Source organism: Drosophila arizonae, chromosome 5 (genome assembly GCF_054131065.1).
Source record: "Drosophila arizonae isolate 15081-1271.41 chromosome 5, UAZ_ARI_1.0, whole genome shotgun sequence".
Classification (NCBI taxonomy): domain Eukaryota; kingdom Metazoa; phylum Arthropoda; class Insecta; order Diptera; family Drosophilidae; genus Drosophila; species Drosophila arizonae.
The window spans coordinates 11210861-11234656 of record NC_142925.1 but is presented as its reverse complement, the minus strand read 5'-3'; the positions used below and the strand labels follow the sequence as shown (position 1 = coordinate 11234656).

The 23796-nt window shown below is 39.1% G+C and overlaps 1 protein-coding gene across 12 annotated transcripts in view; it reads left to right on the top strand.

Moving 5' to 3' along the window:
• Window positions 1–5413: 5413 nt before the first annotated feature.
• grh (grainy head) overlaps window positions 5414–23796 on the top strand; it is a 49607-nt gene continuing 31224 nt past the window's right edge. For 3 of the 12 annotated variants that reach the window (XM_089471074.1, XM_089471076.1, XM_089471073.1), the window contains exons 1-2: window positions 5414–6994; window positions 13430–15226. In XM_089471074.1, coding sequence (XP_089327200.1) covers window positions 13896–15226 — 1331 coding nt within the window. In that variant the 5' untranslated portion in view covers window positions 5414–6994; window positions 13430–13895. Of the gene's footprint in view, window positions 6995–13429; window positions 15227–21117; window positions 21844–23796 lie in introns of those variants that run through there. The other 9 variants (XM_089471084.1, XM_089471077.1, XM_089471075.1 and 6 more) reach the window with 6 other exon arrangements.

The window sequence follows — 23796 nt, the reverse complement described above, 5'->3', positions numbered from 1 at the left end:
ACTCTAAGCGGGATAGATACCATATATATAGGGCAACGCAACAACCAACTTAGACGATATATGATGCATTATGTGAAACCGATTCCTTCTTTACAATGTTCTAGTCGTTAACAAAACCATAAGAAAAAAAAAACCAAACTAGGCAATTTATATAAAAGAAAAGAAATGAAAAGAAAACTTAGTTGTTAAACTTTAAAACGGGCAACGGGTTAGATAATACCAACTATATATATACTATATAGTATATACAGCAGGCATTTCTAGGGAGAAACTTTAAGAAGCAGATATAAGTTACAAATATTTGTATAATGTATATTAGTTTGTATTGTCTGGCCCAGTCTGGTATCCAGTCTAAACAGATTGCGAAACAATTAGCATTATATTGTAATAATTGTTTATACTAAGACGTATTAATCAAATTGAAACCAAAACAAACAACTTTAACGCAAATACTTTTCCAAAAACAAAACAAAAATGCGAAAACCAAAGAAAAAAAGAAAATAAGCAAACATTTTTAAAAAACGTATTATACTTAACATTTATACTTGTAACTTAATTAGTCTTGAAAAACATTTTAGATCATATAAAAACAAATCACAAATATATATATATATTTATATATATATATGACTAGCAACATCGAAGCATTCTGTAAATAAAAAAAATTACTACAAAAACTAAAAAAAAAACAATTAAATAATATTATTAATTAAATTAATAGCAATTTAGTTGCGATTACGTTGTGACATGGCATTGCAGTTCGTTAGTTTTCACAAGGAAATAATGTAACAAATATATATATTATTTAAAATAGTAATACGAACTCGGAATCAAGACAATTTGAATTGTGTCTCATGTTTATAACAGCATATATATTACATATTTATTGTACATTTATTTTAAATGAAAAAAAAAAAGAAGAAGAAAATGTCAGAAAGTTCTTAAAAAATTGTCTCCTAATCGGACTCGAAGCGCACGCAACTAAACTCTCTGCGCGTTTACTAAGTATTTTATTTGCATTGATTTCAAATCGAAAAAAAAAAAACTAAAACAAAAACCAACAAATATTTAAGAGAAATAACAACAAAAAAGTAAAAAGAAAAAAGTAAAAACGTTTCGCAATATCACTGCCAACTCCGCAAGAGATATATCATATATATATATTATATATGTATATATATATATATGTATATGTATCACATACAAAGCAGTTGCGTTAACTATCCGCACACACAGACACGCACACACATATACATGCACACAGGCAACTGCGAACTGGGCTTATCAAGATGATACTACAATACAACAACCCTCCCCCCCTGCCCAACCTTCATGCCTTGCATCGCATCAACTCTGCCCCACGTTAAACGAACAAACCCCAAAAATTCACACGCTGAAGCGCGTTAGTTTTTCTTGCATTCAACATACTTCAGTATTAGCATGAGAGGAGAGAACACAGCCGATTGCATGTTATCGACTGCACAATACTTGTTCACGGTCTGGATATGATCTCCATGTATTCCGATCTGCCTCGAACTGATGGTTGTATACTAAAATGTTAGAGACTTTGGTTCTTAAAACTCTGGTAGATATAGTTTCACTTTTCGATTTGCCAGCTATAATTTCGATTGAATCTGTGAGATATATCTCTTATAGAGAAGTTGAACAATAATATCTTTGTTACATTTTGGAAGTTTAGGGATTTCAAGACTTTAATTTTCATCCAGCTTGAATACTATTATGGGCTGTTCCGATCTCGCAAGAACATACTGAACATCTGAGGCTTATATCAGAATATACAAGAGTCTATATGTTTTTCAAGACCTTTGCGTTGCGTGCCTCCTAAATACATTCGAGCCACCTTCAATAAGGGGACCTTGCATAGAAATCAATATACCCTTTTTCACTTCAAAAACGTGTAAAAAATGAATTTTTGGCATAGCCGAAGCTTACATATATTTTGCAGAGTTTGTTTACATAAGATTTAGCAATGCTTCACATATTTCAAAATATTAATTTAATGCAGCAAATTCAATCAAAATTTAAAAAAAAAAAATAAAAATTTTAATAAATAAATACAAATACAACTTTTAAAATTAATAAGGACATTTTTAAATTTTATTTTTGTAATGAACTATGAGCAACCATCAACACTATTAATAGTGTTGCAAATATGCAAAAACAATTCGAAATATTAAACAAAAACTTTTTATTTAAAAATTATTTACTTAATATTTTGATAAAAATAATTACTATTTATTATTATTTAATTTATATTTTTCTTTAGCTTTTAAATAATTACATACCTAAACTAAATTTTACTTTAAACAAACTTCCTTAGCTTTATAATTTATATGCATATAATGAACCAATAAATTAGATCAATTTTATAATTTTTTATTTTATGTCTAGAAGCCTTACCAGAAATAAAAAACAAAAGACTTTATTGTCCAAATATATATTTTTAAAACATATAATCCTCAAATTTTCTAGCGTTGAAATTTATTTCAAAATGTTTACAAATTATTTACAATTTGCTGAATTTAAACTAAAAAAAATTGTTAAGCTTCAAATATGCTTATTCTTCTCCTAAAATTCTTAGAGTGCTATTAAATTTTACTTAAACAACTCTGCAAGGTGTTCAAGGCGTTAAAACTGAAAACAAATAAAAAACTAAAAATTATTATTATATATTATATTTAAATTTTTAGCAAACGTTGTCGAATTAATTAGAAAAAAAATAAACAATTTAAAATTAAAAATGGGGAAAAAAAATACAAAAAATCATAAGCAAAAGTTAACATGAGTTTTAACAACTGAAACGACGAATTACGTGAACGTAGTTCGGGGCACAGCATTTTAAAGCACAAAACAAAATAAAACAAAATATGAGAAAAGTTTCGTATTTAAAGTTAATAATGTGTTACCTCAGTTGAAATACAGAGAATGTTTTAAGTAGCTATTAGCTAGTTGGTGTGTCTAGTTTTAAATATGTATTAAATAGCCAAATACACATTAAGACACACACACACACATACACACAGCGGTATTTTCCCTTTGTATACCTTACCTAAATCCAGTTGCCTTTAGTCCTCTTAGTTGCAATTCAATTCGCACACTAGACGATAATACGAAAATACCAAGAAAATACCATAGAAAATACCAACTAACTGTAGACCTATGTAAACCCAAAAGCTCATTGAATTTACATCACTCAGGCTGCGACATGGAATTGAAAATTCGACAACCTATTTGCATTAGCATAGGTCTATCGATAAACATCGAAATGTTATCGATTTCCTAAATAAATATCTCATTTTCTATGCTTTGTTAACAAATACCAAATTCTATAAATTAAATTTTAAATTTTTTCTACGAGTGAAAATAGTTTAAATAATAATAGATTTGCTTTTAATTTCTCAAATATACAAACGCGCAAACACTCACACACACGCACACACATATACACCCATACATATACTTACATATATATAAATATATACTATATAATTGTATATGAAATACATAAATGTAAATGTAATCGCAAAAAAAACAAAAACAAAAACAAAGTATTAGTAAAAAGTTTCGACCAGTTAAAAACAAAAACAAAAAAAATTAAATTTATTATTAAAAAAGGCATACACAAATGAAAAAAAAAAAGAATTGAATATAAAACCATGTTTAAACTAAGCATACATTTAGATTTAAAAAAAAAAAAAAACAACAACAACAACAAATTTAATATATTGCAACAATAAACAACATGAAAATAAAAACTGAAATTTAATGAAAATGCAAAAACAATCGTTTGGAATATTTTTGTTTTTTTACTTATTTTTTATTTTCAAAATATTTTGTTGTATTTAATCAAAAAGATAAAACTTAGTTAGCTAAATTTGATTTATTTTTAAATATTAAAAATTATATTAAATATTTATTAAATAATATATAAAAACTACGTCCCAAAAAAAAATATAAAATATTAAACTTTTTATTTTTAAGATATACTTTTATTATATTATATATTATTATAATTATTATATTATTATTATATTAATTATATTATTAATTATATTATATTCAAGCAGAATGTCTAAAGAATGTCAAAGTGTATGCAACAGTGAACGGCCTCAAACGGAGCACCCTGTATGCTGACTAGCAGAAAACACGGCAAAAAGCACACTGAGCAAACAGTCGGTACCGTCCACACGACAAAGCGTTGATTTTTCTGCTGCCGCCGCTATCGACGCAGCCGTCACCTCTGCTGCCTCTTGCTGCTGTTGTTGCTGTTGTTGCTGTTGTCGTAAGGCGGCGTCGGAGTCTGTGCCGTCGGCTACATGGCATTCATTTGTGCTACATGCATAACTATTTTAAGTGCGCATGTGTGAGTGAGTGAGTGTGAGTGTTTGTGTGTGTGTGTATGTGTCTCTCTCCTTCTATGTCTCCCTCTCTCTCATTCCTCCTCTCTCTCTGTCACTGTTGGTAACTATCTGCGTTGGCCTCTACCTGGTGCCCAACTGCACTACCACTTTCACAATGTACGCTGGCGCTGCAGCAACAGCAGCAATAGCAGCGCAGCCGCAGCAAAGGCAACAAGCAAAACAAAAAACAAGGCACAGCATGTTCGAATGTTTGAAAGTTCGAAAATGAATGCAAGCCACAAAATGAATCTGAAAGCTACAAAGCGCAAAAAAACACAGGGCCGGATCAGCAGACAGGCGCTGCGCGTTCAACTCAACTGTATTTGGTGGCGTCAGCTGGCAAAATACTCTGAATGCGCACCTGTAAATAATGTTTAGCCAAGTTTCAAACCAGTAAATGCGAGCAAGTTCGTTGCCTGAGTCATTTGTTATTGCACAAGCTATTAAATGCGTACCTGGGAAACGCGGCTCTAGAGCTATGCAGGTGCACACACAAACATACAAACACACACACACATACACACTGGCAGCGCAACAGGCGCAGGCGCAGGCGCAGGGACAAATATGTATGGTCTGCTACCTGTGTGCGTGTCTGTGTTGCCAGTGTAGAGACAACATCATCATCGAATCGGTGAATTTCAGTTTTGCTCGCTCGTTTGGTCGACTGCTGCTGCTGCAGTCGACGCCGACGCCGATGCCGACGCAGCTCGCTCAATATCAGTTACGAAAGAGATGAAACCATAAAAAGCAATAATAATCGAGCAACATGCACGCTCTCGCACACAGACATTCACCTGTGTGCGCCTGCACAGACACAGGTCGAGAGAGCGCGCGCGAGAGAGAGAGAGAGAGAGAAGGTGAGCAGCGACTGCGCAGCCGAACAGCAGCAGCCGCTGCCGCAGCGACGCGCTCTGAGCAGCAGTAGCAGCAGCAGCAGCAGCAGCAGCAACAACACATTCAACAGTTGAACAATCTCCAATTGACTCTTTGGGCATTATAGCCGAGCTCAACGTTCATCCGCGACAAGTTTTTCGTACCTTTCGTGCAGGCGAGTTACACATTTTCGCTTTGGCTCCTCAATAAACAACAAATTAAATACTGAAAACAAATAATTATTAATTGAAATTGCAAATGCACAGAGTTGCCAGATTATTTGAGTAAACTCTGCGAATTATTTAAATTAATAAAGTGAAGTAAAGCAACCAGCAGCAGCAGCAGCAGAAGTAGAAGAAGAAGCACTAAAAAATAGAAACGAAGAAAAGTACAAAAAACACACACACATACACACACGCACACACACATACATATAGAGTGAAATACGTTCGCGTTCGGTTCGCGTGTGCCAGCAACAGTGCGCGCGCTTGCTTGTGTGTGTGTGTGTCTCAGTCTGTCTCTGTGTGCATGTACTCGCTGTGGTGTGCTCATGTGTGTGTGTGTGTGCGAGTCGTGCCTGCCGTCGCTGTGTGCGTGCGTGCGTTTGTGTGAGCCAAAACGAGACGCCATCAAAGCTGAGCAACGGCAACAGAAATAAAAATTCAAAATACAAATTGTGATTAATAACAAAACGAAAAAAGCAAAAGCAAAACAGCAAAAACAAAAGCAAAGAACAACAAAAGGCGAACGCGCAGAAATTTAAAAAAGCGCGTAAACCCAAAGCACACACACACACACATGTAGGTGTATGTGTGTGCCTGTGTCTGTGTATATACCAACCAGAGCAACAGCAGCCACAACAACAACTGAAAAATACTAAAATACTAAACTAAAGCATTAAGGCGGGCTCCACAATGAAAAATGTATAAACTGTTAACAAAAGTGCAAAAGCAACCACAACAACAACAACCGCAACAACAAAAGAGAGACGCAAATGCTGCGCGCATCCGCTGCCACCGCCAGCACCGCCTCCGCAGCCGTGTTTCGTGTACGTCGTGGCAATTAAAAAAGTTTTATGCAAAATACGCAAATCAAATGTTAATGCTGTGAGCTGTGCATTGTACATGTGTGTGTATGTGTATGTGTATGTGTGTGCGTGCGTCCAAAATGCACACAGCCACTACAGCAACAACAAGAGCAGCAACAGCAGCAACAACAGTCAACAACAATCAACAACAGCAACGAGACCAAGGAGTCGCACATTAGAAGCTCACAGCTAGCAGTCAGGCTTTGAGCCAAAGACGCATACCAACAGCAGCAGCGCTAAAGTGGCGAAAGGTGCACCCACCAGCAGCGGCAACAGCAACAGCCACAGCAGCAGCAGCAACAACAACAATCAACAATTCCAGCAGTCAGCCACGAATTAAGCGGGCACCACAAATACATGCAAAACACACACACACACATATATACATATATAACTACGTTCGTTAGTTCGTTAAACATTTACGGTGTTTTTTTCTCGAAATTATTTCGAACATGCCGTCGCCGCCTACCAAGCCTTCCAGCCTTCCAGTGATAGTGTGCCATAGTGATCCTTACGAATTGTAGTGCCAAAATTCCAATATATACATATACAACGTTTTTACCTGGTACTCGGCGCTGTGGACAGCTGCAACGCATACAAAATATACATATTTGTAAGTATTGCTCTTTCATTCTCGCAATCTACTGTATATATAAATGTATGTGTATACAGAGAAGTAATTATAAATGCATAAAATGCAACACTGCGCTCTGAGCCAGGCTTAAAGAAACGCGCAACAGCGACATCAATAAAAGCCAAATATAAAGCACCCTGTAAGGTGCGCTGTCAACGTCGCAGCCGCGATGGTAATAGGCAATAGTGTTGGAGAGTGCGCAAGAGCGTATGAGGCAGCCAGAGCCTGAGAGAGAGTGAGATAGAGAGAGAGCGAGAGAAGGAGAGAAGGAGAGCGCAAGCGCGTGTGTTCGTTTGGTTCGCTCATTCGCTTCGTTTGTTCGTTCAGTCGCTCGTTCGGTCAGACAACGGAGCAGCGCAAAGCGGGCGAAAAGGGATCAAAAGGTGTTGTCTGTGTGTGCGACGCTGCTGGTGCTGCTGCTGCGGCTGCTGGTGCTGTTGCTGCTGCGGCCAGCGTCTCAGTCGACTTGTTCGAAAATCGAAGTTACTGTTGCTGCTGCTGCTGTTGTTGTTGTTGTTGTGTTTTTGATTACGTTTTCTCGTGGCTTCTTGTAGCATTTGGGCAGCGACTTCGTTGACTTTGGCTTTATGGCTGCTGTTGTTGTTGTTGTTGCTGCTCTTTTATTTTTTTTTTGTATTATGTATTATTCTTTATACTTTTTGTTAGTGGTCCGCACATTGATGATGGCGATCAATTTGGGGCTGCGATTATGGTACAGTAAAATGAACAGCGTCGCCGTTGACGCTGCCGTCGCTAGCGCTGTCGCTGTCGTTGTCTTGCGTTAGCCACTACGCAGCAGACTCAGAGACACACACACACACACACACACACACATATGAATGTACAATGACACTCACATGTGCACGTCAGCTCTCACACACACACACAGGCACAACTACAAAGACTCGGGGCACACTTAACCCACACAAAAGCCAGCGAGGTGGCTCGCTACGGAGTGGGAGGAGGAGGAGGAGAAGGGGGAGAGGAATGAACGGCATAGGGGAGTGGCGCGGGGGTTAACTTCGTGAGAGAGTTATTTTATTTTCGTGTTCGTGTTAACGTTTATTGTTTTTCTTTTCTTTTTCTGCGTTTTTCTTACCTTCTCTCTGGGCTCTCAATGTCTGCGTCTTTACTTGGTCTTTGCTTGTTGTTGTTGTTCTTTTTTTTTGTTTTTTCGTTGAGTTCGTGTAGTTATTGATGCCCGGCTTTGACCGATGGCTTAGGGTTAGGTTCGTACATTTCTTGTCTTTGGGTGCACACACACACAAACACACACACACACCTATAGTTGGGTACATATCTCTGCATACTTTTATATCAAATGACTGTCGGGGTCTAAATTATGTCAAATCTTGATGGGATTCCAAATGGTATTGCCTTCGAAACGATTATATTCCTCCATTCTGAAAGCCAAGCAGTTAGTTAGGGCAAATGCGAGAATACAAATACAAACGACTTTAAGATTCAATAATAAAAACAATGCACAGATTAAATTTCTAATGTGAATAAATTAGAGACGGGGTTTCACTTAATGTATATATTTTTGGATATATAGTCGATAGCTAAGATTACGTACATATATATTCATTTATTTCTAAAAATATAGAAAGATGATGAAACTTTTATGCATATTAATTAATTTGATTGAGGTATATCGTATATGAAAGATTCCCAAAGGAATACTCATGTGAAAAATTTTAGTTAGCTATTCTCTGATATATGATAGTTATATGAGATGTTAATTGAATTTTGTTGAGGCATTAGAAGCATCATACAGGTCTTAAAAAAAGATCGCTATAAACTATACGATAAGATAAGAGATATTTACAATCTACAATCTACCATCTTTCCATTCTATTAACATTTTTCTTTGATCAGAAAATATTATGTATTATTTTCAATTCAATTGATCTTGCTATGGAACAGTTTTTAATCCCATAAAATATTTATTTTATACTTTCTTCCGTTTCACTGATTTGCCGAAGATACATAAATGCGAATTTCGATCAAACTTAAACAAACAAGTCAATTAAGCAAATAAAATTTAATTAGTTGATCATTATGATCATTGTGTATATAAATATATGGCTGAATCTAATTTCGTAACTGTCCAATATGAGTTCGTTTACCCTAGACGCATTGAATATGCAAATTCAGCTTGAAACTGTAAAGTAAAAGGCGAAAGGAGGCGTGGTCCATGACGTGAAGTCTGTATTCTCCTCGTTAAGCTTTGGCACTAAAGAGATCTAGATTCTATGTCCTGCTCTCAAACCATCAATACTTGGTTCACCTTGTGCTCAGTGCTGGGTATATTCTAGTCGTACACTGCCAACTAGATCAACAGTACTTATTACTATAGGAATAATATTAAATGTGATTTCTGATATGATATCAACTAAACCTATTTAAATGCAAATCACGTCTCGCAACAATGTTGCATTTGACTTCTGCTTAAGCAACAGCGAGAGTTCTTGGGAATATTATAATATGATATTATATAATATGTATAAATATATCTATAAATATAACATAGGTATATCAATCAATGTTGACTTAGAAAGATTACAAAATTACACTAGCCTGAAATTCGATTTGGGGTTTTTGCTGGAAGTACTTATAAATCTCTTCATTATTATTATACAAATCAAACTAGACTAGCCTTTTAAGCTTTGCAAATATTATATGGACATATTTCATAAATGATATCTCGATCTTATAATAAATATAGGAATAGTTAATCTATTCTCATTCACTTGTAAAAACACAGGGAAAGACAGCCGTTTAAGACGAGGTGGAGCTGGCTGTAGATCCCTATTAATTACATGCATATATCCAATATAATACATACATACTTTATCTTAACTACCACGCCTCCTGCTGTCTCTTATATCTTCTTTAACTCAATCATTATGCCTTGCAAAAATAACCTAACTGTTTGATCTCTCTTCTATCACATCAAATGTCACAGATATTGAATTGATTTAATTAAATTGCATATCGTCTGACATCTATTCGAAATTCGAAAATATATGGAACATCATTAACTCCCGCTTGAATCTTTCAATTTGCCTAGATCAGTTTAGACAAAAGCGTTTAATCAGTTCCAAAGATTTAGCTCAGTTTTTTTATGTCTCTCCCATTCTCTCTCTCTCTCTCTTTCTCTTCCTCTTTTTATGGGGTTTTGCTCTTGAAAGTATTAAGTGGATAAATAGAATAAATGCGCTCGAGCATATCTAGATGGCTCGGGGCAAACACTCGAAAAAGAAACACTTGGTGAGGGATTTAGAGGGAGTGAGAAAGAGATGGGGAGGCAGAGGAGGAGGGAGAGTTGGTAGAGCGAAGGGCACATCAAATTGACCTCAATCGTTATATAAAGCAATAAAGCTGCACAAATTGGCCAAGTTTGAATTTGTTCTTGATTTCATTTTAATTGTTTTCTAATTGCTTGACGACTTTCTAGCCAAGAGGCGTGGCAGGGGCGGACAGGGGCCCGAGCGGGCTAACGCTAAGCCCGGTTGGGGCCACGTGCCGGGCGTGCAGCTCATCAATATAGTATTTATATATAGAAGATATTGACCGGTTTAGCAGCTGACAAGGGGTTGGGTGTACATTATGACTGTCTCTGTGTGTGTGTGTGTGTGTGTGTGTGCCAAAAACTAGTCTACCAAAGCGCGCCACATGACACTGACCTCACCTACTAACGGAACCAGCAACAGCAGCAGCAGCAGCAGCAGCGGCAGCGGCAGCATGGGCAAACGAGGAGCAGACACACGATCTGCGAGTTGAACCCCAACCGGCTCAGCTTGGTTGAACTGACGAAAAAAAAAAAAAATGCTGAAAAGAAAAGAAAACAAGTTTATCCACATCCCCAACAGACAGCGTCTCAAAGGCAGCCTCATGAACTTTGCGACGCCAGCTTTACTTTGCTTACTTTTTTTTCTCGTTTTTTTTTTTTTTTTTTTTGGTGTCTGATTTTTTTTTTATCAAACAATAACTGGCAGTGGCAGTGGACGTGCCACCTGAACCGGGTTCCAGTTGCCAGTTGCCAGTTCCCAGTTCCCAGGCAGGGTGTGGGGGCGGGGCCAGTGCCAATGTGTGCCTGGCCTGGCCTGTTGTGGCTGAACCAGAAAGTCAGCATCAGCAACTTCTGGATTAGGTCAAGGATTGGCGGCACATGACTTGTAGCTGCTGCTGCTGCTTCTCTTGTTGTTGTTGTTGTTGTTGTTGTTGTTTGGAACTACCTACCTACCGGTACCTGTTCTAAAAAATCAAAACAAAACAAAACACAGCAACAAGTTGTGTTGCCTCTTGTTGTTTGTTTGTTTCGTTTCATTTCATTTCTGTTGTTGTTATCAAACATGTTTTGCTTTATTTTTGGTTTTGTGAGATTCTGGAATTGAAACTGAAATCGAAATTGAAAATGAAACAGCAACAGAAACCGTTAAAGAGTTAAACAAACTGGACTATTCCATTCACAGTTGATGTTGTTGCCTCTGCTGCTGCTGCTGCTGCTGCTGCTGCCTCTGCCTCTGCTGCTAACTTGAATGCCGTTTTTACTGTAAACAAAACACAAATAAGCTAAGCGCTGCCAGCGTTGACGGCGCTGCCACTGCCTCTGCCACTGCTGGTGTTGCTTCCTCTGCTGCTTCCTCTTCTGCTTCTTTCCACCTGTTGTTGTTGATGTGATGAGTTATGCAGTTACACGTTTGACATTTGCGAAGGAGTCAAACTAGTTCGACGGGCACGTGTGCACCGCTTTTGTTTGCCCGTCCCTCGCCCTGTCGCCCTGTTGCTCTCTCTCTCTCTGTCGCACTCCCTTTGGCACGGCCGGCTAACCCCGCCTAGCCTCCCACTTGTTTCGTTACTGTTTCGGTTTTCAGTGTTTATGTTTGTTTGCATGTTTGTTCGCTTTGTGCAAAACGTTCAACTCAACAACAACAACAACAACTGAGACGACAACAACAACAACGCAGCGCATTATCGACTCATCGGGGAAACCGCAAACATTTGAGCCCGTTCCACATTCCGTTAACGTTTAGTTTAGTTTGTTATTTATTTTTATTATTATTGTTTTTTTTTTTTTTTTTTTTTTTTTTTAGAAGGCACGATCCACCCGGTCAAACAGGCCCAGTTTTTTTTTTATATATAAAATATCTTTTACCTGAATATAATTGTTTATTATTATAAATGAGATGGAATGAGTGAATGCTAACAAGCTTTATACTTAACTGAGCTGTTAGGGTCGAGCTTATAGGGATTATGAATGGGCAGCAGTTAGGCGGAGCAAAGGTAGATGGAGCTGTGAGAGATAGGTAGAGCTGATGGGTTTGATAGAGCATATAAAGAAAGTAGTATATGTAGAGAAATAGAACATATATAGCATAATAATAGAGAATATGCAATGTTGAAATTATCAATAGAGTCAATAGATTTTGAAATCATAATTTATAAAAATTAAATATAGTTTTTTTTTTTATATGAGCAAAATTCTTTAAAATTGACAATAATATTATTCACATTTTGTAACTTAAAATAGTAATAGTAAAATTAATAATAATAAAATTGCAAATAATAAAACTTTCATATTACAGTCAATATTTAGCGACTGAATACGAGAAAATTTTGCAATAAATAATTTTAGTAATTGCCCAATATATTTAATTTGCAATTAGCGGCTTCTTCGTTCGTGGAATTGAATCACCAATACGAAACAAAGCTGATTGTTTTTGGTTTCCATTTCAAATGATTATTATTGTGAGTCACAGTGTGAGCGACATTCCCGCTCTTGAATTCCATATAATAATATATTACCATACAGCATATATGTATACATACAGAACTGCTCGGGGTTCCAGAGAGGCGACGACTTGAAGGATCAAATGCTTGGGGATGTGTGTGAATACCATTTTTAGGTCTTTGAATAGAGATAGCATATGATGGATCTAATGCTTTGTATATTTATCAATTTATTTAGATATATAGACGCACCAATGCTTAAAGTTCCAAAGAATTGAATCTATACTTTATATAAGTAATTGCTCTAAATATAAAAAGATATATAGGCCTACCTTATGTGAATTTTAACCCTTAAACTAAAATCTAGAAATATATGAAAAACATTTTAAAGATTTTATAGCTGAATAGGGCCTTCTGCTTTAAATGATATTTTTTAATTTTTTAGATTTGGGAATTCATATAAAATCTTTAAAAGCTTCAAGCTTGAAAGAAATAGTTGGGTATTTTAAATTTAATTCTGCTTAATTCAAGCAAAATTGCGATTTCGTTTTTACAGTCTCCTCTTAAATTAAAAATTTTCAAATATTAAAAAGTTTTTATTACACCATTTTTGTTTTTTTTTTTTTTGTTTTTTAATTATTTTTTTAATATTTTCTATTTCTCTTTCTTTGATTGCAGTTAATTACAACGATAGAGGAGCTAGTTGTTATCCAAGTTCCTTAGTGCCATACAAACAAAAGCAATATTGAAACAGCAGCAACATCAACAGCAACAACAGTAACCACAACAACAGCAACAACAACCACAACAACCACAACAACATCAACAACAACAACAACAACAAGTGCCTTCATTCATAACGTGATAGTGATATTATTAAAGTTTATATACTCGTAACAAACAAAGCTTGCCACCACCAACAACAACAACAACAACAAACAACATACAACCTGCAACACTTCGAATGCCTTCGCCATTTGCCAGCTGCAACAACAACAACAAAAGCAACAGCCACAACGACAGCAACAACTCAAGTTCAAAGTTCAAAGTCTTCCACAAATTTGTTCAATAATTAGTTTCGCCTAGATATACACACACACGCACACACACATATATATATATATACACCCCGATATATATATATATGATGTCCACATCCACGGCGACAACGAGCGTCATTACGTCCAACAACGATCTATCGCTGTCCGCCCACGCACACGCCCATCAGCAACACGGCCACGCCCACGGCCATACGCACACACACTCGCTGCATCCACACACGCACACACACACACATCGCCTGGGCGTCGTTGGGGGCGTGGGCGTGGGCGTCGGCGTTATCGGCGGCGTCGGTGTAGTGGGTGGCCATCTGAGCGACGCCTCCCTCTCGCCCATCCAGCAGGGCGCCAACATTGTAGCCAGCAGCAACAGTTCGCCCCTGGGCCAGAACGGTGTGCCGCTGCTAACCACAATGCATCGATCGCCGGACAGTCCGCAGCCGGAGCTGGCGACCATGACGAACGTGAATGTCCTCGATCTGCACACAGATTCGGCCAAGCTGTACGACAAGGAGGCCGTGTTCATCTATGAGACGCCCAAGGTGGTGATGCCGCCGGACGGCGGTCCGGGCGGTGGCAATGGTGGCGGCTCGAATGGTGGCCATGACGATGGCCAGGTGATAGATGCACGCATCGCGGCACAAATGAGCTCACAGCATCAGCAGCAGCAGCAGCAGCAGCAGCAACAACAACAACAACAGCAACAGCAGCAGACGGAGCATCAGCCGCTGGCCAAGATCGAGTTCGATGAGAATCAAATCATACGCGTTGTCGGTCCGAATGGCGAGCAGCAGCAGATCATCTCGCGGGAGATCATCAATGGCGAGCATCACATCCTCTCCAGAAACGAGGCGGGCGAGCACATACTGACGCGCATCGTTAGCGATCCCTCCAAGCTGATGCCCAACGACAATGCGGTGGCCACCGCCATGTACAACCAGGCCCAGAAGCTGAACAACGAGCATCAGGCTGTCTATCAGACCTCACCCCTGCCCCTGGATGCCTCGGTGCTGCACTATGGCAACGACAATGTGATCAAAACGGAGGCAGAGATCTACGAGGATCACAAGAAGCATGCCGCCGGCGGTGGCTCCATCATCTACACCACATCCGATCCGAATGGCGTCAATGTGAATGTGAAGCAGCTGCCACATTTGTCGGGCGTGCCACAGAAACTGGATCCGGAGCTGTATCAGCCGGACAAGCACATCGATTTGATCTACAACGACGGCAGCAAGACTGTCATCTACTCCACCAGCGATCAGAAGGGCCTCGAGATCTACTCGGGCGGTGATATTGGCAGCCTCGTCTCCGACGGCCAGGTGGTGGTGCAGGCGGGTCTGCCCTATGCCACAACCACCAGCGGCACCGGACAACCCGTCTACATAGTCGCCGATGTCGAGGAACATTTACAAGGGTGAGTAAAGCCCTATATCTAGTATTATAGGCATCACTATAGATGTTTAGCTTAGATATACATTTATCTTAGAGATCTCTTGAGTAAAGTGGGGCTATGAAAGATATTTTCGAGACTGAAATTCATCTTTTGGAATGTAAGTTAGTTTCTAGAATACACATAAGAATTATACATAATAGATTATATACATATAATCATATATAATATATATAGATCTCGGGTATTAAAATTTCTTAAGTAAAATGTTTTTGTCTATCCTTAGGAACATTGTCGTTGGTTCTTTTCGTTGCTTGATTCGATACCCTCTCACTGCTGTCTAGTTGTCTTATGAGCATTATTGAAACACTTATAGAACTCTCGAATATTTCTGAATGTTTTTTCTATGAAACATCTGAATTGCTGTTTCTCAAAATATGATCTAATATGATTATAATAAAATTATAAAAGATATATTTTGTACCCATTCCATAGCTCAAGCTCAAATTTTTTTTATATATTTACATACATACATATATCGTACAATATATATATATTTTTCACATTTTTAATAGATTTTGTTATCATTTTTTAATTTCCGCCAATTTTCTATAATTTTCTATGATTATCTAAATCATTTTATTGCGCCGCTTCGTCATCGCTAACAAATTGAGTCAATGAAAGGAAGAGTGCTGGAAAATCCATCAATTATAAGCTGACTAATGATACAATATCAATTAGCTGTGGTTATAGACATGTGTCGGGTATTATGATTTTCTTAACAATAGAGATCGAAATAGAGATAGAGATAGATGTTGATTAGAAAGAAGAAATTGCTTTAGAATACTCTTAGAGATTCTTCTATAAAGTTTAGATATTATTCAAAGCATTTGATACTATTCATCTGATTATTAAATTACAATTGCTACCAATCGATATCGATTTAATCGATGTAATCGATTGCTAATCGATTGTCCCTTTTTTTTTTTTTTGATTTGTTAATTAAGCTTGTTGCTTGCTCCATGTGCCAAGGCCCACATCTTATCATAAATCTTGGCTAATTGTCGCACATAGTTGGACCTTGCAACACCAGCAACAGCTGCAACAGCTGCGCCATCAGCACCAACAGCAACAGCAGCAGCAGCAACAACAACTTCATTGAGAACAGTTGTTGGTGGCATCGAGACGTCCTTTTGGCTTACAAAATGTTGCATCATTTGCATTTCTCATGCATTTGAATTAACCGCTGTCCGTTTTACTGTTAATTATTGCGATAGGCAACAAACACTAACAAGAGCAACAGGCAACAGCAGCAACAACAACAACAACAACTGGCTGCAACGCCAGCGCAATTCCCCCCATTTTAGCCATGGCCCGAAACATTTCGCTGGCAATCCTCAGACCCCATTCCCAAGGCGAATGACAGCTTCCGTTGTAACTGTTTCTACTATACGTTATTGCAACAACAGCAACAACAGCAACAGCAGCCACATCTGTGGCATTTGGCGTGCATCGAATCTGCAAGTAGGCGAGAGGCTAATAATACATAGCCAAAGAGTCAGCCGCAGCCTCCACGCGGATGTGCCACAGCCTCAACCTCGGCAACAGCGCCTGGCAATTCATTTTAGAGCAACAGCCGCGGCAGCAGCAACAGCAGCAACAGCAACAGCAGCCGCCATCATCATCATCGCCGCGCTTTTGGTATGCGCAAGTAATAAAAATTTGAATATAAATTAATCTAATAGAGAACCGTTACGGCTCGAATGTGCGCCGTGTGGTAAGCACCTCGAGCAAGGTGCTGCCCGCTGCCTGCTGCCTGCTGCCTGTTGCCTGTTGCCTGCAACACCAACTAAGTCATCGTCATCTGCATCTGCATGCCGCTGCCACAGCTTCGTTTTCTCCTCCTGCTGCTTCTGCTGCTCCTCCTCCTTCTTCCTCTTCCTTCTTCTACATCTTCTTGTTCTTGCTTCTAATGCCACGTCGATGGTCATCCTGTTATAGCGGAGGCTGCGATACGTTGTTGCTGCTGTTGCTGCCGTTGCTGTTGCCGTTGCTGTTGCTGCTCCAGCACACCATGCATGTTGCATGCACGCCAAGGTCCATAAATAACGACAAAATTGCGTTTCCGCATATGGACGCTGGCCGGGACAAGGTGGACACCCTGGACTTTTGTTGGACTCGGCAGACGCCTCTGACGTTTGGCATGCTGTTTGACCAACGCGCGCTGGCCCCAAAGACGTTGATGGCGATGTCTTCAGCCTCGTCGCGCCTCCGCGCTGCCTCGTTGCATTCTAACAAATGCGCCACATTGACCACTGCGGCTGGCACAACCTCTGCCACAGCTGCCTCCATCGCAGCTCCATCTCAATCGGCTTGCGTGTTGGTGTTCGCCTCGCATGTTGTACAGTTGGTTTTAGCCATCCCTGATATGTGGTCGGTTGCATTGCCAACAGTTCTTTCTTTCTTTCTCACTCTCTTTCTCTTTGTCTTTGTCTCCTGCCTCTCATCTCTAGTTGGGACAGTTTTGGCGTATTGTGGTTGCCTAAATTCAATGCTCCATACCTGAAAGTATGCCGACAGGGTATATTAGTGCTAGTGTCATTTTGGTCTCTCACTCATTTATGCCTGAGCTTAAAAAATTTGATGCTTTATATACCCTGTAATTTATACATTTTGTATTTTATGCACTGATATAAATTTCAAACAACAAATTCTTACAGGATATCATATTATAGGGTATCTAAAAGTCGATTTCAGTTTATAGCTTATTCCAGATTTAGAATTTGCTTGAAAAGACAAGTACAAGTTCGAAATTTGAAATTGCCTGGAAAATTTAACCAACAAAAATAGTTCACAGTTTACAGGGTATCTGCTATTAATTTTCATCATTTCATTTTCACATATGATTTAATTTTAAAACATATTACTGAACACATTCCATACTTTTATGCAGTAGAAACCCTATTAACTAGTTTTTATAGGGTATGTATAAGTCACTCATTGATTTATATGCGCTAATATCCATAATTAATAAATATAACTGAGTTCTGTAAGCACTATTTCTGTTATTGTATTACTTGACAGAAGTTTGCTCACGCATTGAAGGGTATCTGCACGTCGCGTTTGCTGATTGCTTTGCTTTTAAATTGACATTAAGCCATCTGCGTGTGACCTTTGTTGTTGTTGTCGCTGTTGACGCTCGCTGCATTAACTGCAAATCCTTCGCCTGTCGTACCTTTTCATGTCCTACGGACCCTTTTGCCATGGATCGCATAAATAAGCCGCTTACAAGCGACTACACTGTGCAGCAAAGTTAAGCTCTCGCTTCCTCTCCGTTCGAGTTAATCTTGGAGCTTTGCAAGCTTGATGAAATGTCAAGGCATTGTGATGAAAGCTTCAACGATCGGCAGCGCCAACGCCAACGCCAGCGCCAGCGGCATTTATTACCCACATTATTCGGTTGAGTGCAAAGCAATGCACGATTATAAAGAAACATTGAATGGCTTTATTTATTGCTTAGGAGCTATAAAAAATTTATATAAACAACAACAAAAACCAACACGATTTAACGGCTATTGCATTTTCATTAAAAGCATCTTGTGCAACAAGGCAGTCAGTCCATCAGTCCAACAGTCTGTCAGTTCGTCAGTCTCATAGGTGGGCATCAAACATAATATCCATCATTTATGTCTATCTCAAAGACGATTTTACAAGTCAATTAACGATCTAATTCAAAGTTCAGTGCTCGGCGGCCCGGATCACCTGCCGTGCCGTGAGAGAGTATAAAGTTCACTTGAAACAAAAGCTTCTCAAAGCGCAACAGTTAGGGTTTCTTTAACTGGGAACAGTAAGTGGACAACAGCTTCCTGCATATGTATATTTGGTGCTCCTTTCATAAGAGTAAACTAAACTGTTCTCAGTCTCTTGTTCTCACATTCAAACTGTTCCCTATAATAAGAGAATAGTTTCTTTGTATTACTTTTGTTTTAGTTTCAGCAGAGCCAACTAAACTGTTCTACCTTATCTGTTCTCATGTCCCATCTGTTCCCATTTCTCTGCTTTTTTAGTAGTAAACCAAACTGTTCTCAGTATTCTGTTCTCACACTCAATGTGTTCCCTATAATAAGAAATGTAATCGAATAGTTTTCTTCTATTACTTTGGCTCTGCTTTTGAAAGAGTATACTAAGCTGAGCTCTATTCCCATATGTAAGCAACATTAGCTTTTCAACTATGTAGTGCCTGCTTTTGTTGTGTAGTGTATTTTAATTTGTCATGCGGAAACCACAGAAAATTGTGTTAAAATGAATTGCACTTTATGAAATTTCCATATACTCGTACATATATAAGGATGCCCTTCATGATAGCCTTCCTTGTGGGGCGTTCGCGGTCATACACTCACACACACAGACAGTGTGTGTCCGACAGGCACACCTCATTTATTTACTTACTTTCACTTTAGTGTTCATATTAAATTTCCGAACTGCAAAACATATTTTTTTTTGCCTGGTATTTTATTTTGTTTTTATTTTAGCATTTTTTTTTTCTTTCTTATTCCCCCCATTTTTTATTCAATTTTTATTTTTATTTTATTTTAAAACGACATTTTAGTCACGATAAAAAAAGTGTGTGTGTGTGTGTGTGTGTGTGTACAGTGCTGGCCAGCAAATTGTGCCCGAGTGTAAACAGTGACTGTCTTTAATTATATTTGAGCCGTAAGCGCATTTATTATTGCATTGTGTTTTGTTATTGGCTTCGACTTTGCCCCTAACTACCCTCGATTGACAATATTTCAGTGGGCTTATTGTTTACATACTAACACACTCACACACTCACACTCACACTTGATCACCCATCGGAAACGTAAATGGAGCATTTATATTTGATTGGCTGCATTGTAGGCAATATTAGCTTCGTCAAATGCTTTGTCATGCAGCTTTCAAGTGCATTAAAAGCTTGCCGATGACTTTGAGCCTAAAAGCTCACTGCATTGTTATCATTTCTTAAAAAGACTTCATCAAGATTGGATAGATAAAACGTCTATATCCTCTATTTGGAAGCTTGTTATGGTATTATGTACAATTTGTAAAATTTACTTACTAATACACAATTAAGCTGTAAATCGGATTCATAAATTTATTCACTTAAGCTAAAGCACCGCAAATCTGACGCTTTTCAAAAAAACATCTTTATCTGCCATAAAATGTGATGTGAAAGCAGACATTAAATTTAATGTTGATTCAAAACTAAAAGCTTATAGCTCATATATTTCCAGAGCTTTTTGTCTTTAAGACTTGCAATAAATCTTTACTTGATCTATGTTTAGATGAACGTTTGAATGAATGTGTTTATATAGCTATGTTATAGGTTAAAGCTTTAAAGCTTTGAATGTCATCAAACACACTTTAAATATTACAATTAAAGGAAGTTGGTGGAAATAAAAACCGTTGGCTTACACACAGTTTCGTATATAATTTTCTCATATTGGAAATTATTTGCAATTATTGAATCACTAAATATTGAGAAGCTTTTGAGCTTTGTAATAAAATGAGTTTAAAGCTTTCATTAAGCAGAATCGCTGATCGCTGGGCTGTAAGGGCAACAGAGCTTCGGTGCGTAGCACTTGTTGTCGTTTGTGTCTGTTGTCTTTGTTTTTGTTTTTGATTTTGCTTTTGTTTTTTTTTCTCGTCTCGATATTTTATTATTATTATTATTAATATTAAAGGTGCAACAGCGTTTGGACATTTTGATACAAAAACAAACCTGTTCACCTGCGCAGTCTACCTGCAGCAGAGCAGCAGTCGCAGCGCAACAATCGCAGCAGCAGCGGCAATACAACAACAGCAGCAACAACAACAACAATGATGTCGAGCGAGACAAGAAGAAACATGTTAACACAATTCAACGTCGTACGCTTTCGACTGTCGTTTGTCGTCAGTTGTTGTTAGTGTAGTGCTGTTGTTGTTGTCTCTGCTGCTGCTGCTGCTGGTATACTCCACTTCTCTACCACTTCTAGCACCTCTACACTTCTCCACATCTCTAGATCTCCACATGTACACTGTGAATTGGCGCTACAAGTTTATCGAACGCTCAAAGTGGTTTTCAGTTGATATCGAAAAGCCACAAGGTCGACAACAGCATCAAGTTTATATATGTAGTATATACAAATTGTTGTTGTTATATATATACATACATGTGTGTTATATATATTCTTTTTGCCGAATATAACTGTGCGAATGGGTATCAGTGCCCGAGCTTAACTCGCAACGTAGGCAACACCGCGGCGCGCAAAGATAAAGGAAACCAAACGCAGCAAAAAAAAGGAAGAGAAAAACGCAGAAAAAAGCTCACTTCAAGAACAGTAATACCAACAACAAGAACAACAACAACAATGTGCTTCAATTGTAGTTTCAATTACATTGCCAAACGGTCGACATGAGCTGTGGACGCAGCCGCAGAAGCAGCAGCAGCAGCAGCAGAGCTACGTATAACAGCTGCATAAGCAGGCACGCGCGCGCGCCTTTTTCGAACAGTTCCGAGCACTTGTGCGATTGTTAACGGTATTCGTTTAACGGCTGCACATGATGCAGGATGCCAGCAGCAGCTATGCCATATCCTATACAGACTGGATAGCCGAGTCACGGTAGTTGCAGCAGCAGCAGCAGCACCAGCAACAGCAGCTGACGGCGTTCAAGTGCGGGCGTCCAACCAGCCACCCCCTCCAACACTGTTATAATGTCAACGCGTGTGTGTGTGTGTCTGTGTATTTGTGTAACATTGTAATGTGCTGTAGCATTTGCTATATGAAAAGCTCTTAAGCTAAAAAGCTTTTAATGCGTTCGTTCATTCATTTCGAATGTCGCGCAGGCGCTCGCTCTCTCCCGCTCCCTCTCGTTATGTCGCTCGTATGCTTTGCATCTTTTCAATATGGCCGCTGCGTTATGCGTTCGCTGCTACAGCGCAGCAGCAGCAGCGGCGGCGACGGCGACGGCGGCTGTGGCTGCTGTTATTGTTTTTGTTGTTTCGTCTTTTGGTTTTTATGTCTTTGCTGTAGCTGTTGATAATATTGTAGTAATTAATGCGATACGAATGAGAAATTTATAGCCCCCACGCCCAAAAAAACCAAAAATGAAAGAAAAAATCAAAAATAAAATAAACGCTGGCGGCTTCGCTTTAGCCACGCTCGACCCATCGACATTTTATAGAGAGAGAGGGAAAGAGAGACAGCGAGAAGGAGATAGAGTCTGCCGCGCTCTCGCTCTCCATTTGCATAAAAGATGAGCATGTAAATGCTGCAAATGCTGCGGCGTCGTTGAGTTTTCCCAATTGGAACAGCTGGGCATCGTTTTGAATCAAAGCCAATCAGACGCAGCGCAGACGCAACATAAATTTCTCACAGTCAACCCATGGCCATGGTCAGGCGCAAAGGATGCGCGCTCGGGCATTGTGGACAAATTAATGGACTTCGGGGCTCGCCACGGTTATCCTTTTGGCTGTACAGAAATGCGCAGCGAACAGGGGACAATCGGGGTGGACATAGAACCCAAAGGATTTGTTGTTTTTATCAAGGACCAGGCGGGGGGTTGAAATGAAACGGAATGAACATGCATTAAAAAACAACACCAAATTTAAGTAAATGGAAAAGTTTACCTGGTCCAGGATTGATATATTTATGCAAATCAGATGCGTTGTCTCCGCTGCCCAGAAGGGGTTGTTGCTCTAGCCGAGTGTCCTCAGCGCCGGACATGCCGAGACGTTGAGACGCTGAGACGCTGAGCCGCTGAGCGATCCTGCAAGAAAGAGGTGCGATGTCCAACGTTGAGAAACAATGACAAAACAACAATAATTGTGTAGCTGTAGCCGTAGCAGAGCCGATTCTCTCCTGCTTAGCGTCATTCGACCGTATCAAATGCTGCAGACGGCCCATGTGAATCCCGGCCAGCCCGAAATGATGAATCCTTTTTTTTTCTCGACTTGCTTAAAGGCCAGAGCTGAAAGCATTATGCAAATTAGCGCTTTGTAAGGAAGAAAAGGGACGCTGTCCGAGCTGCTTGGGCTATTGTCTACGTGCTCGAGTCTCCTTCTGGGCCCTGCCACAAATATCAATTATGATCTAACGGTCGCGTCTCGGATGCGTCCAGCAGCAGTAGCAGCTGCTGCACTAGCACTGAATCCGGTTTTACGCTACTTTTTTATCCGCCAAGACATTTTAAGCTGGACACCTTGTCTTACCTTTGGCTGGGCTGGGTTTGGCTGAGCCTGCCCCTGGGCTGCCACTTCCCAGGCATTTTGATACCGCAGCGCCCAGCCTACGTTACGGCCCCTTTTCTTTTTTTCTCCTTGTTGCAATGCTAAAGCTTTCAGGTGTTAATGCGCTGCATGTGAATCCACAGGGTTGCCGTCTATTAGGGTTGCCCCCCGAGTCCTGCAACATGCGTTTGCCAAAAACTCAAACTTTTTTTTTTTTTATTTAGCTTTTTTTTTTTTGCTACTTGTTGCCGACCACCGCCGCCCCGTTGGGCTTGCTAATGAAGTGTTTGGCTGTTGCAGAAATACATAAAAAATTACATATATGTATATATAACACAATACCTGC